At 45.0% G+C, this 15,805-nt stretch overlaps 1 protein-coding gene across 1 annotated transcript in view; it reads right to left on the reverse strand.

Annotated features, from left to right (window-relative positions):
• LOC115122069 (regulating synaptic membrane exocytosis protein 2-like) overlaps positions 1 to 15,805 on the reverse strand; it is a 145,138-nt gene that overhangs the window by 35,409 nt on the left and 93,924 nt on the right. Inside the window, exon 22 of the mRNA XM_065027189.1 lies at positions 9,914 to 10,164. Coding sequence (XP_064883261.1) covers positions 9,914 to 10,164 — 251 coding nt within the window. The remainder of the gene's footprint in view (positions 1 to 9,913; positions 10,165 to 15,805) is intronic.

The following is a 15,805-nucleotide window of genomic DNA, read 5'->3' on the forward strand; positions in this document are numbered from 1 at the left end:
TTATCAGCAGTCATTATAGCAGCAGTTGCTATCAGCAGTCGTTATAGCGGCAGTCGTTATAGCAGCAGTTGTTATCAGAGCAGTCGTTATAGCATCAGTCGTGCGTGCGTGCGTGCGTGCGTGTGTGCATGTGTGTGAGACACTGGAGCCCAGATTAGGAGAAGATTAATTACCCTCCTCTGGACTCTAGAAGCTCAAAATTCAGCTATTTTACAGCCTAGAACAGACACTTAGTTGAGGGACATTATCGACGTTCCAATCTATAAGTGGTGAGGCTGGTATGTACACAATGCATATTGGACTACATCTGTGTGTCTCTTTCTCTCTAATGCTTTTCCAACAGAATGACATATAACATCTCCGGCATGGCAGCTCTGCCTGAACACCAAGTAAGCCATCAGTAAGTTCAGACTGGAGAACGGCTCTGCTACTTCCCAGACAGACTTTATCAGGACTCAGAGTGTTAAAAGAACAGCATAGAGAGACAACCCAGGGAGGGCTTGGGACAATACTCACTATTTGTGCTACAAGACAATAAGGACTAGGTCAATCATACATGTCTTACAGTCTGACCTGTGTGGTGGAATTATTGAAATCAAAAGGAGAGACTTTTCTTCAAAACAATCAAACTTTATAATTTAATTAGTGCAGTAATGGAGCTGGTCGGTAGTCACCTCTGGAAGTGATCACTAAGAACTCAACCAGCTGGTTTGAGCCGCACCATTTTATAGCAAAGTCCATCCTCCTTCAGCCTACATGACACACAACAGATGTATGGAATGGGTCACAAGGTTAAGATTTGTATGAAATATACTTATAATTCACAGCTGACAGCATCTGCTGTACAACTGTCCTCATTGTGTAGAGACCAGGGCCTTGCCCATCAAATCTATATTGGAGCCATCTCCCCCTGGTACCCCAGTACAAAAATATTAACTCATGCTCTGGAATGCGGTATCACCCAAGACATCGTAAATCTCCTGTCAGTGTTAAATCTCCCAGAGGCCCACTTTCAGTTCACACAGACACAATAGAGTTATAAGAACAATATTCTGTTGCATAAAACAACTATTTGATGCAATTACAGCATTATAACATAGTCTTGAAATTTTGCTCTCACACATGACCTTTAGAAAGTACAATAGGAACATAGGGCCAGAATGCATATTAATCAAGTGTTGTTGAGATCACAAGACGGCAATGCAATTCTGTAACTGTAACTATCTTTATCAGCACGTTTTATGACAACTTGCCTAGAAAGATGCTGAGATAGTAAATATGACAGATTGGGGAAGTTTAGGACATCATGTTTATTACCCTATCTGTCCTATTTGAACACATCACATATTATTAGTTACAATATCAGTACATTTGAAACACTGCATAAGGCAATAGACACAGCAACAATTTTCCAATGGCTTGCAGAATTTGAGGCACTAAAGTGTGTTTTTTTTTCTGCTGAGGCGGATTTGGGGAGGAGGATTGTATAGGGATATAGAGTCTTCTCTACCGAGGCTAGAGTGTAATTACTAGACTGCTGAACGAGGTTATAAACGTTATAAATCAACTCTGTTTCAGCTTGGTCATGAGTAACGCCACGCTGACACATACACGCACACATCCTCACATGTGTACACACACACACACAAGCGCACGCACACACACACACACACAAGTGCACGCACATACACACACACAGAGAAAAACCTCAGCCCTATGAAGCAACTATCACAACAAGATTAATTACACCAATATGTTCATATGATATGATACCTCAACCTTATGATACCTCAACCTTACGGTAACCTTGAATTGACACGGCAGCATAGCGAACAAGGTTAATAGATTACATGCCTGGTACAGTAAAAGATTCCCTTCAGCAGAAATATCCAAAGATCAACACGTGAGAACTTTATATCTGTTACACGGAGCTATTTTAAGTAAGAACAAACACCATCGTGTTCGAAAGGAACTAAGTGTGTGTGTGTGTGTTTGTTTGCACGTGACCTCTTGATGCCCACTTGGGAACAACCCCTGTACGTCTGTCAGTCAGTCAGACACACCTCTGTGAGGCCAAACTGCTCCTGTCCCATCCACATGGCTTCCATCCTTTGAATGTGCCCCTCAAGTCGGTGGCCAGTGCCTCTGGGTAAAGCAACAACAAAGTAGGCCAAAGAGAGAGAGTGCATCGCAGGGGGACCACATGGCAGAATCTCAATCCATTGGTTGGTTCAGAACCAAGACAAAGATTTGAGAGACGGACACACTCACGCTGATGCACCTAAAAGCATTGAGTGAAATATTGATATGCTCTTAAGATTCGAGCTGAAAGGGGATGTGTGTGTGTGTGTGTGTGTATTTTTCAGGAAAACCATGACATGGACAGGCCTGCCTGACATGACAATATATATATATATATATATATATATATATATATATATATATATATATATATATACACACACACAGCTGAAGTCAGAAGTTTACATACACTTAACTTTTAGTCATTAAAACTTGTTTTTAAACCATTCCACAAAGTTCTTGTTAACAAACTATAGTTTTGGCAAGTCGGTTAGGACATCTACTTTGTGCATGACACAAGTCATTTTTCCAACAATTGTTTACAGACAGATTATTTCACTTATAATTCACTGTACACAATTCCAGTGGGTCAGAAGTTTACATACAAGACGTTGACTGTGCCTTTAAACAGCTTGGGCAATTCTAGAAAAAGATGTCATGGCTTTAGAAGCTTCTGATAGGCTAATTGACATCATTTGAGTCAATTGGAGGTCTACCTGTGGATGTATTTCAAGGCCTACCTACAAACCCAGTGCCTCTTTGCTTGACATCATGAGAAAATCAAATGAAATCAGCCAAAACCTCAGAAGAAGAATTGTAGACTCCACAGGTCTGGTTCATCCTTGGGAGCAATTTCCAAAAGCCAAAACATACCACGTTCATCTGTACAAACAATAGTATGCACGTATAAACACCATGGGACCATGCAGCCGTCATATCACTCAGGAAGGAGACGCGTTCTGTCTCCTCGAGATTTACGTACTTTGGTGCGAAAAGTGCAAATCAATCCCAGAACAACAGCAAAGGACCTTGTGAAGATGCTGGAAACAGGTACAAAAGTCTCTATATCCACAGTAAAACGAGTCCTGTATCGACATAACCTGAAAGGCCACTCAGCAAGGAAGAAGCCACTGCTCCAAAACCGCCATAAAAAAGCCAGACTACAGTTTGCAACTGCACATGGGGACAAAGATCATACTTTCTGGAGAAATGTCCTCTGGTCTGATGAAACAAAAATATAACTGTTTGGCCATAATGACCATCGTTATGTTTGGAGGAAAAAGGGGGAAGCTTGCAAGCCAAAGAGCATCATCCCATCTGTGAAGCACGGGAGTGGCAGCATCATGTTGTGGGGGTGCTTTGCTGCAGGAGGTACTGGTGCACTTCACAAAATAGATGGCATCATGAGGTAGGAAAATTATGTGGATATATTGAAGCAACATCTCAAGACATCAGTCAGGGAGTTAAAGCTTGGTCGCAAATGGGTCTTCCAAATGGACAATGATGTAACAGTTTACGTCGTCTGAGGAAGAGGAATCGGACCAAAGCGCAGCGTGGTAAGTGTTCATGCTTTTTATTGAAACTGAACACTTTAACAAAAATAACAAAGCGAACAACCGAAACAGTCCTGTAAGGTGCAAAACACTACCTGCAAAAACCATGTGGGGAAAAGCTACCTAAGTATGGTTCCCAATCAGAGACAACGATAGACAGCTGTCCCTGATTGAGATCCACAAGGTCTGCCATGAGAGGTGACTGTATAGTTCCCCTAAGGAAAAGCACCTTTAGTAAATCTGCATTCTCTGTGAGAGCTTCCCATGTCTGGAATACACTGCCATCAGACACACATAACTGCACAACATATCACACTTTCACAAAATGCTTGAAGACATGGCTAAAGGTCAATCAGATTTGTGAACATGGTCCCTAGCTGTGTGTTGCCGCTTTCCATGTTGTCTGTGGCTTGTGAAGTGTGGAAACACTTTGTTGCTTTTATGAATTTTGTCTTGCTGATTTTTGTTCTATGTTGCTCTGTCTGTATGCTACGTCTTGCTTGTCCTATGTTGCTCTGTCTGTATGCTATGTCTTGCTTGTCCTATGTTGCTATGTCTTGCTTGTTCTATGTTGCTATTGTCTATATTGTAATTGTTTTTAATAACCTGCCCAGGGACTGCGGTTGAAAATTAGCCGGCTGGCTAAAACCGGCACTTTTACTGAAACGTTGATTAATGTGCACTGTCCCTGTAAAAATAAAAAAATAAACTCAAACTCAGAACCATACCCGGCCAAAACAAAGAAATACAAAAACATAGAAAAAATAACATAGAATTCCCACCCAAATCACACCCTGACCAAACCAAAATAGAGACATAAAAAGCTCTAAGGTCAGGGCGTGACAAATGACCCCAAAAATACTTCCAAAGTTGTGGGAAAATGACTTAAGGACAACAAAGTCAAGGCATTGGATTGGCCATCACAAAGCCCTGACCTCAATCCCATGGTAAATCTGTGGGCAGAACTGAAAAAGCGTGTGTGAGTAAGAAGGCCTACAAACCTGACTCAGTTACACCAACTCTGTCAGGAGGAATGGGCCAAAATTCACCAAATTATTGTGGGACGCTTGTGGAAGGCTACCTGAAACATTTGACCCAAGTTAAACAATTTAAAGGCAATGCTGCCAAATACTAATTAAGTGTATGTAAACTTCTGACCCACTGGGAATGTGATGAAAGAAATTAAAGCTGAAATAAATCATTCCCTCTACTATTATTCTGACATTTCACATTCTTAAAATAAAATGGTGATCCTACCTGACCTAAAACAGGGGATTTTTACTAGGATTAAATGTCAGGGATTGTGAAAAACTAACCCTAACCCTACCTTCCGACTTCAACTGCATATATATATACACTGAACAAAAACATAAATGCAACATGTAAAGTGAGCTGAAATAAAAAAAATAGTAAAAGCTTATTTCTCTCAAATTTTGTGCACAAATTTGTTTACATCCATGTTAGTGAGCAATTCTCCTTTGCCAAGATAATCCATCCACCTGACAGGTGTGGCATATCAAGAATCTGATTAAACAGCATGATCAGTACACAGGTGCACCTTTTGCTGGGCACTCTAAAATGTACAGTTTTGTCACACAACACAATGCCACAGATGTCTCAAGTTTTGCAGGAGTGTGCAATTGGCAATGCTGACTGCAGGAATGTCCACCTGAGCTGTTGCCAGAGAATTTAATGTTAATTTCTCTACCATAAGCCGCCTCCAACGTTGTTTTAGAGAATTTGGCAGTACGTCCACCCGGCCTCACAACCGTAGACCACGTGTAACCACGCCTACAAAGCACCTCCACATCTGGCTTCTTCACCTACGGGATTGTCTGAGACCAGCGTCCCGGACAGCTGATGAAACTGAGGAGTATTTCTGACTGTAATAAAGTTATTATGTATGGAACTAATTCTGAATAGCTGGGCCTGGCTCCCCAGTAGGTGGGCCTGGCTCCCAAATGGGTGGTACTATGCCCTCCCAGGCCCACCCATGACTGTGCCCCTGCCCAGTCATATGGAATCCATAGATTATGGATGGGGTTAGAAATGAGAAGAGACAAGTGTACAGATAAAGACATGACGATGTGCTATCTAGAGACCCTATCAGGGATATTGTCCATATCTTGACAAAATCAGTCACTCAAAGAACTTCAGAAGCTCACTTCAGTCACGAGTCAAAAAGGGGCAAAGGAGGAGAGAGGTTTTACTGACAGGGCTGTGGTGCAACCATGACAGAATGATGCCTCAGGACTACCTGACATGATGACTCCTTGCTGTCCCCAGTCCACCTGGCTGTGCTGCTGCTCCAGTTTCAACTGTTCTGCCTTATTATTATTGGACCATGCCTTTCATTTATGAACATTTGAACATCATGGCCATGTTCTGTTTTAATCTCCACCCGGCACAGCCAGAAGAGGACTGGCCACCCCACATAGCCTGGTTCCTCTCTAGGTTTCTTCCTAGGTTTTGGCCTTTCTAGGGAGTTTTTCCTAGCCACCGTGCTTCTACACCTGCATTGCTTGACCTCTTTCTCCCCTCTCTCTCCAGATGAAATCTCGCGTCTTGTGACGGCCGGCCGCCCAACAACCTGCCCGCTTGACCCTATCCCCTCCTCTCTTCTCCAGACCATTTCCGGAGACCTTCTCCCTTACCTCACCTCGCTCATCAACTCATCCCTGACCGCTGGCTACGTCCCTTCCGTCTTCAAGAGAGCGAGAGTTGCACCCCTTCTGAAAAAACCTACACTCGATCCCTCCGATGTCAACAACTACAGACCAGTATCCCTTCTTTCTTTTCTCTCCAAAACTCTTGAACGTGCCGTCCTTGGCCAGCTCTCCCGCTATCTCTCTCAGAATGACCTTCTTGATCCAAATCAGTCAGGTTTCAAGACTAGTCATTCAACTGAGACTGCTCTTCTCTGTATCACGGAGGCGCTCCGCACTGCTAAAGCTAACTCTCTCTCCTCTGCTCTCATCCTTCTAGACCTATCGGCTGCCTTCGATACTGTGAACCATCAGATCCTCCTCTCCACCCTCTCCGAGTTGGGCATCTCCGGCGCGGCCCACGCTTGGATTGCGTCCTACCTGACAGGTCGCTCCTACCAGGTGGCGTGGCGAGAATCCGTCTCCACACCACGTGCTCTCACCACTGGTGTCCCCCAGGGCTCTGTTCTAGGCCCTCTCCTATTCTCGCTATACACCAAGTCACTTGGCTCTGTCATAACCTCACATGGTCTCTCCTATCATTGCTATGCAGACGACACACAATTAATCTTCTCCTTTCCCCCTTCTGATGACCAGGTGGCGAATTGCATCTCTGCATGTCTGGCAGACATATCAGTGTGGATGACGGATCACCACCTCAAGCTGAACCTCGGCAAGACAGAGCTGCTCTTCCTCCCGGGGAAGGACTGCCCATTCCATGATCTCGCCATCACGGTTGACAACTCCATTGTGTCCTCCTCCCAGAGCGCTAAGAACCTTGGCGTGATCCTGGACAACACCCTGTCGTTCTCAACTAACATCAAGGCGGTGGCCCGTTCCTGTAGGTTCATGCTCTACAACATCCGCAGAGTACGACCCTGCCTCACACAGGAAGCGGCGCAGGTCCTAATCCAGGCACTTGTCATCTCCCGTCTGGATTACTGCAACTCGCTGTTGGCTGGGCTCCCTGCCTGTGCCATTAAACCCCTACAACTCATCCAGAACGCCGCAGCCCGTCTGGTGTTCAACCTTCCCAAGTTCTCTCACGTCACCCCGCTCCTCCACTCTCTCCACTGGCTTCCAGTTGAAGCTCGCATCCGCTACAAGACCATGGTGCTTGCCTACGGAGCTGTGAGGGGAACGGCACCTCAGTACCTCCAGGCTCTGATCAGGCCCTACACCCAAACAAGGGCACTGCGTTCATCCACCTCTGGCCTGCTCGCCTCCCTACCACTGAGGAAGTACAGTTCCCGCTCAGCCCAGTCAAAACTGTTCGCTGCTCTGGCCCCCCAATGGTGGAACAAACTCCCTCACGACGCCAGGACAGCGGAGTCAATCACCACCTTCCGGAGACACCTGAAACCCCACCTCTTTAAGGAATACCTAGGATAGGATAAAGTAATCCCTCTCACCCCCCTTAAAAGATTTAGATGCACCACTGTTCCACTGGATGTCATAAGGTGAATGCACCAATATGTAAGTCGCTCTGGATAAGAGCGTCTGCTAAATGACTTAAATGTAAATGTATGTAAATGCTTGCTGTTTGGGGTTTTAGGCTGGGTTTCTGTACAGCACTTTGAGATATCAGCTGATGTACGAAGGGCTATATAAATAAATTAGCTTTGCTTTGATGCGCTGTGGTGCAACCATGACAGAATGATGTGCTGTGGTGCAACCACGACAGAATGATGTGAAGTGGTGCAACCACGACAGAATGACGTGCTGTGGTGCAACCATGGCAGAATGATGCACTGTGGTGCAACCATGACATAATGATGTGCTGTGGTGCAACCATGACAGAATGATGCGCTGTGGTGCAACCATGACAGAATGATGTGCTGTGGTGCAACCATGACAGAATGATGTGCTGTGGTGCAACCATGACAGAATGTGCTGTGGTGCAACCATGACAAAATGATGTGCTGTGGTGCAACCATGACAGAATGATGTGCTGTGGTGCAACCATGACAGAATGATGTGCTGTGGTGCAACCATGACAGAATGATGCGTTGTGGTGAAATCAGTAGGAAAGACTAAAACTACAAAGAGATAAGACTGTCATGTCATGTGCCTGTCAAATCATGGGTTGGAGGGGTAAGGCAGCGTGAGTAACGTGAGTAACGCACACATACACACATCATTCCCTACCTCCCTTTACGATCAACCCTCAGTGGACACGATTGATGAAGAAGGGAAGAGTGATCCCAAAATGGGGTGCGTCCCAAATGGCACCCTACTCCCTCCATCGTGCACTACTTTTGACCAGCATATAGTGAACAGGGCGCAATTTGAGAGACAGATTTTGATTACATAAAAAGACCATTTAAGGTGTGAACACTCCTTGAGACAGCAGAGCGTCACCTCTCCGGACCTTGGGTATGATTGAAGCTGACCTTCCTACAGATGGACCAGACCTCAATCAGGGACAACTCGTGACCAAGACAACCCACCCAGCCAGCCACCTGCCTGCAGCACTTTTTATTGTTGCATTCAAGTTCCACTCTCTCAAAATAACAGAAGTCCATGTAAAAATAACCAACATTATGTTGGTGGGCTTTGCTTTGTGTGATATTAACTGAGGAACGTGTTATGAAAATAACGTATGATGATTGACATTTTCAGGTCATCTATTGGTGTAAATCACTGCAATAATGGCCTTTACCAGTCCTTTCCTTCAGAAAGAGTACATCCAATTAGTTTTTTAATTGAGAGGCTACGACAATGTGTTACCCTCTGGTGGTTTGACTGTTTTCATCATTATCTCGCTCTCTCCCTCGCTCTCGTTTTCTCTATTGCTTTTCTCTTGCTCGCTCTCGATCCAATGATAAGCAGTTCATACTGTTCTGATACACCTATGAGAAGATGTACTCACTCCTTCGAGTATTCATGACAAACATTGTGACACAAATGAAATCAACTGTAAAATGTTTCTCTCCCACCGGCTGCATCTCCACCAGTCAGTCTATGAATAGACCCAGAGTGCTACATGATACGGAGGCCCTTAAGAGTATAGCATCTTGAAAACATGACCAAGAACAGCAAAATAACATATGTAACTGAAGCCACCTCTCTGCCATGTTAAACATAAATGTAACTGCAAAACTACAGTATCGAAAAACAAGAAGAGGAACAAGAGGAACATCACGTACACATCATTAACAATCCATTAACAATCATTAACAATCATTAACAATCCATTGCAATGGTCTGCATGTTGTTTTCTTGTACAATTCTGTTCCTGCAAAGAAAAATAATCATAACAAAGGGTTTCAAGACAGGAAGGAAAATGTCTCTACAGTAGGATTGTCATTGTCTAGGAGAAAGAGAGAAGTGACGACGATAAAACACATTCATGCCATCCTAGACAGCCTTATAGCTCTGGATCCAGAACTCCTGCAGACAGAGAGATATGCAAACTGGAGGAAAAGGAAAGAACTGAGGTATCACATGACATTCATTGAAAGAGAGAGGGGCAGAAAGACATGATACACAGACAGTGTCATAGTACAGTACATCAGAGAACAGAGGGAAGGACAGAGGCATATATATCCCAAGTGACTCAGGCACGCCTACCTGTTTGGCTGAGCTGAGAGGTACTCCTGCTTTTCCGCGAGAGGCCAACCACTGCCGCCATTTTGGCACCAATACTGGAGCGCCTCTTCTTATCCTCGTCCCCGCCTACCATGCCCACGCCCGTGTCCGATTGGCTGCCGTCCGTCTTCTCCAGGTTGCACATGTCTCCACCGATGCTTGTGCTCTTGGTCATGTTCATACTCCCTGACGACGAGCCCAACTGCCTGTTTTTCATTTTGGACGTAAAGTCACTGTCAGCCACACACCACCATTACAGGGGCAGGCCAGGACAGACAGGATAGAGGAGAGGGGGAGGAGAGGAAGAGGAGGTAGAGGACAGGAGGTAGGAGAGGAAGAGAAGAGGGAGAGGAGACAGGGGTGGAGACAGAGGAGGAGAGAAGAGGAGACAGGGGAGACGAGAAAATGAGACCGGGGAGGAGACAAGGACAGTCAGCTACAGTAGTCTAGGACTTAGGGAATAGGTTTAGGGACAGGGCTCAGCTACAGTAGTCTAGGACTTAGGGAATAGGTTTAGGGACAGGACTCAGCTACAGTAGTCTAGGATTTAGGGAATAGGTTTAGGGACAGGACTCAGCTACAGTAGTCTAGGACTTAGGGAATAGGTTTAGGGACAGGGCTCAGCTACAGTAGTCTAGGACTTAGGGAATAGGTTTAGGGACAGGGCTCAGCTACAATAGTCTAGGACTTAGGGAATAGGTTTAGGGACAGGATTCAGCTACAGTAGTCTAGGACTTAGGGAATAGGTTTAGGGACAGGGCTCAGCTACAGTAGTCTAGGACTTAGAGAATAGGTTTAGGGACAGGACTCAGCTACAGTAGTCTAGGACTTAGGGAATAGGTTTAGAGACAGGGCTCAGCTACAGTAGTCTAGGACTTAGGGAATAGGTTTAGGGACAGGGCTCAGCTACAGTAGTCTAGGACTTAGGGAATAGGTTTAGGGACAGGACTCAAGGTCCTCTGGCCTGAACTTCCCACAGATGTGTCATGCACTGGATGGTAAGCTGGTTGATTGATACATTAATATGGCTGTTTTACTGCTTTTGTGATCATTATAAAATGAGTACATATAGAAAACAGTCAAAAATGAAAAGTGAATTCAACTAACATGCAGAGAGGTACAGTAGAAGCCTGTGACACCTTGTTCCTCCTTCAGCCATCTAAAATGAAACAGTCATATTGTTTGAACAACAAAATATCCTTCACCTTTTTAAGAAATAAGACATCTTAATTCTAAAGCTCTAAATTATAGTCTTTCTACTTTTTATCCCCGGCTTCAGATGAGCTATTCATTCTGACTGGCAATCTGTTCTTATTTATTCTCCTCAGGATTCAAGTGATCAAGGAGACGATGTGAAGTTTGACCCTGATTCACGCTTACAATTCGTGGAAGACTTCATTTCAATGCTGCTGAGAAATTATTCACCCCAACAAATATATATATTCTGCTTGAAAGGAAATAGGTGTCAAAATGAAGGTCTCATTTTGGCTCACAGTGCTAGATTTCATTTTGGCTCACAGTGCTAGATTTCATTTTTGGCTCACAGTGCTAGATTTCATTTTGGCTCACAGTGCTAGATTTCATTTTGGCTCACAGTGCTAGATTTCATTTTGGCTCACAGTGCTAGATTTCATTTTGGCTCACAGTGCTAGATTTCATTTTGGCTCACAGTGCTAGATTTCATTTTGGCTCACAGTGCTAGATTTCATTTTGGCTCACAGTGCTGGATTTCATTTTGGCTCACAGTGCTAGATTTCATTTTGGCTCACAGTGCTAGATTTCATTTTGGGTCACAGTGCTAGATTTCATTTTGGCTCACAGTGGTAGATCTCATTTTGGCTCACAGTGCTAGATTTCATTTTGGCTCACAGTGCTAGATTTCAAGTTTGAGAGACGAATGATATCCTGTACCATGGGATTCAAGTCCTAATGAGCATAAAGGAGTATAAAGACGTGGTAAAGAGCCGCCTGAGGACAGGAGTCGTCTAAAACTGCGGCTGACCTATTACACGCAATTGTCTCATCCAGACGATTATAAGAAGAGTCAGTAGGGTCAAACTTAAGAAAAATCAATGCCCTTTAACAATTACTTCTTCAATTATTTCAATTAGGCTCCTCTCCTCCACTCCTCCTCTCCCGTCTCTACCATTCACATCTGTGGTGTTTAGTTCTCTATTCAGTAGGAAGCTGTTCCATAGGCTACTTCCCGTACTTGCTCTGAAGGTGGTTAGATAGGGCTCATGTATCCTCACTCAGTGAAGGGATGTTTCTGCTTCTGTATGAACTGAACACGTCCACTGGGTTCGTCCTAATCGCCTGTAGATACTGAACTGAAAACGTCCACTGGGTTCGTCCTAATCGCCTGTAGATACTGAACTGAACACGTCCACTGGGTTCGTCCTAATCGCCTGTAGATACTGAACTGAACACGTCCACTGGGTTCGTCCTAATCGCCTGTAGATACTGAACTGAACACGTCCACTGGGTTCGTCCTAATCGCCTGTAGATACTGAACTGAACACGTCCACTGGGTTCGTCCTAATCGCCTGTAGATACTGAACTGAACACGTCCACTGGGTTCGTCCTAATCGTCTGTAGATACTGAACTGAACACGTCCACTGGGTTCGTCCTAATCGCCTGTAGATACTGAACTGAACACGTCCACTGGGTTCGTCCTAATCGTCTGTAGATACTGAACACGTCCACTGGGTTCGTCCTAATCGCCTGTAGATACTGAACTGAACACGTCCACTGGGTTCGTCCTAATCGTCTGTAGATACTGAACACGTCCACTGGGTTCGTCCTAATCGCCTGTAGATACTGAACTGAACACGTCCACTGGGTTCGTCCTAATCGTCTGTAGATACTGAACTGAACACGTCCACTGGGTTCGTCCTAATCGCCTGTAGATACTGAACTGAACACGTCCACTGGGTTCGTCCTAATCGTCTGTAGATACTGAACTGAACACGTCCACTGGGTTCATCCTAATCGTCTGTAGATACTGAACTGAACACGTCCACTGGGTTCGTCCTAATCGTCTGTAGATACTGAACTGAACACGTCCACTGGGTTCGTCCTAATCGTCTGTAGATACTGAACTGAACACGTCCACTGGGTTCGTCCTAATCGTCTGTAGATACTGAACTGAACACGTCCACTGGGTTCGTCCTAATCGTCTGTAGATACTGAACTGAACACGTCCACTGGGTTCGTCCTAATCGCCTGTAGATACTGAACTGAACACGTCCACTGGGTTCGTCCTAATCGTCTGTAGATACTGAACTGAACACGTCCACTGGGTTCGTCCTAATCGTCTGTAGATACTGAACACGTCCACTGGGTTCGTCCTAATCGCCTGTAGATACTGAACTGAACACATCCACTGGGTTCGTCCTAATCGTCTGTAGATACTGAACACGTCCACTGGGTTCGTCCTAATCGCCTGTAGATACTGAACACGTCCACTGGGTTCGTCCTAATCGCCTGTAGATACTGAACTGAACACGTCCACTGGGTTCGTCCTAATCGTCTGTAGATACTGAACTGAACACGTCCACTGGGTTTGTCCTAATCGCCTGTAGATACTGAACTGAACACGTCCACTGGGTTCGTCCTAATCGTCTGTAGATACTGAACTGAACACGTCCACTGGGTTCGTCCTAATCGTCTGTAGATACTGAACTGAACACGTCCACTGGGTTCGTCCTAATCGTCTGTAGATACTGAACTGAACACGTCCACTGGGTTCGTCCTAATCGTCTGTAGATACTGAACTGAACACGTCCACTGGGTTCGTCCTAATCGCCTGTAGATACTGAACTGAACACGTCCACTGGGTTCGTCCTAATCGTCTGTAGATACTGAACTGAACACGTCCACTGGGTTCGTCCTAATCGTCTGTAGATACTGAACACGTCCACTGGGTTCGTCCTAATCGCCTGTAGATACTGAACTGAACACATCCACTGGGTTCGTCCTAATCGTCTGTAGATACTGAACACGTCCACTGGGTTCGTCCTAATCGCCTGTAGATACTGAACACGTCCACTGGGTTCGTCCTAATCGCCTGTAGATACTGAACACGTCCACTGGGTTTGTCCTAATCGCCTGTAGATACTGAACTGAACACGTCCACTGGGTTCGTCCTAATCGTCTGTAGATACTGAACTGAACACGTCCACTGGGTTCGTCCTAATCGTCTGTAGATACTGAACTGAACACGTCCACTGGGTTCGTCCTAATCGTCTGTAGATACTGAACTGAACACGTCCACTGGGTTCGTCCTAATCGTCTGTAGATACTGAACTGAACACGTCCACTGGGTTCGTCCTAATCGTCTGTAGATACTGAACTGAACACGTCCACTGGGTTCGTCCTAATCGGCTGTAGATACTGAACTGAACACGTCCACTGGGTTCGTCCTAATCGCCTGTAGATACTGAACTGAACACGTCCACTGGGTTCGTCCTAATCGTCTGTAGATACTGAACTGAACACGTCCACTGGGTTCGTCCTAATCGTCTGTAGATACTGAACTGAACACGTCCACTGGGTTCGTCCTAATCGTCTGTAGATACTGAACTGAACACGTCCACTGGGTTCGTCCTAATCGTCTGTAGATACTGAACACGTCCACTGGGTTCGTCCTAATCGCCTGTAGATACTGAACTGAACACATCCACTGGGTTCGTCCTAATCGTCTGTAGATACTGAACACGTCCACTGGGTTCGTCCTAATCGCCTGTAGATACTGAACACGTCCACTGGGTTCGTCCTAATCGCCTGTAGATACTGAACACGTCCACTGGGTTTGTCCTAATCGCCTGTAGATACTGAACACGTCCACTGGGTTCGTCCTAATCGCCTGTAGATACTGAACTGAACACGTCCACTGGGTTCGTCCTAATCGCCTGTAGATACTGAACACGTCCACTGGGTTTCGTCCTAATCGCCTGTAGATACTGAACTGAACACGTCCACTGGGTTCGTCCTAATCGCCTGTAGATACTGAACTGAACACGTCCACAGGGTTCGTCCTAATCGCCTGTAGATACTGAACACGTCCACTGGGTTCGTCCTAATCGCCTGTAGATACTGAACTGAACACGTCCACTGGGTTCGTCCTAATCGCCTGTAGATACTGAACTGAAAGAGGCACAGTGAATACTGTACATCTAAATGATTATTTTATCCTCTTATCATTTAGCCTACATTAGTTATTTATTTAAAAAATCATCAATAATACATGCTACAATTAACTAACTATGGATTACTCTGTTTGACTATGAGTTTCTATCAACCAGCACTACACATGTAAGACGTAACGCTCCTCAGAAATCAATCAGCCCATAAGCTCACTGTACTAGCTCAGTGTTCTGAGGGAGAGAGGGGTATGCAAGTGAGAAGTAAGCGATCACTGTCGCTGCACATGCGAGAGCGAGATGGGTTGAACTATTTGCACATCATTACCACACTGCATATAGACATAACGCAGACATTTGAAATGTCTTTTGGAACTTTTGTAAGTGTTATCTTTGCTGTAAATGTTGTATTGTTTATTTCACTTTTGTTTATTATCTATTTCATTTGCTTTGGCAATGTAAGCATGTGTTTCCCATGCCAATAAAGCCCCTTATATTGAAATTGAATTGAGAGAGAGACAGAGAGAGAGAGAGAGAGAGAATGAGAGAGAACGGAGAAAGAGAGAGAGAGAGAGAGAGAGTAAGGAGAGAGAGCATTTCGCAATATAACTGCTGTTATGATACTGACAAAGTACACCATGATACTACTTCTGGAAAGTTCCCTGGCCTAACCCCGCTCATCTCAGTCTGAATGCAGTACGGTGCCAGCAAAACGCTTCTATTGAGCTC

Source organism: Oncorhynchus nerka, linkage group LG14 (genome assembly GCF_034236695.1).
Source record: "Oncorhynchus nerka isolate Pitt River linkage group LG14, Oner_Uvic_2.0, whole genome shotgun sequence".
NCBI lineage: Eukaryota > Metazoa > Chordata > Actinopteri > Salmoniformes > Salmonidae > Oncorhynchus > Oncorhynchus nerka.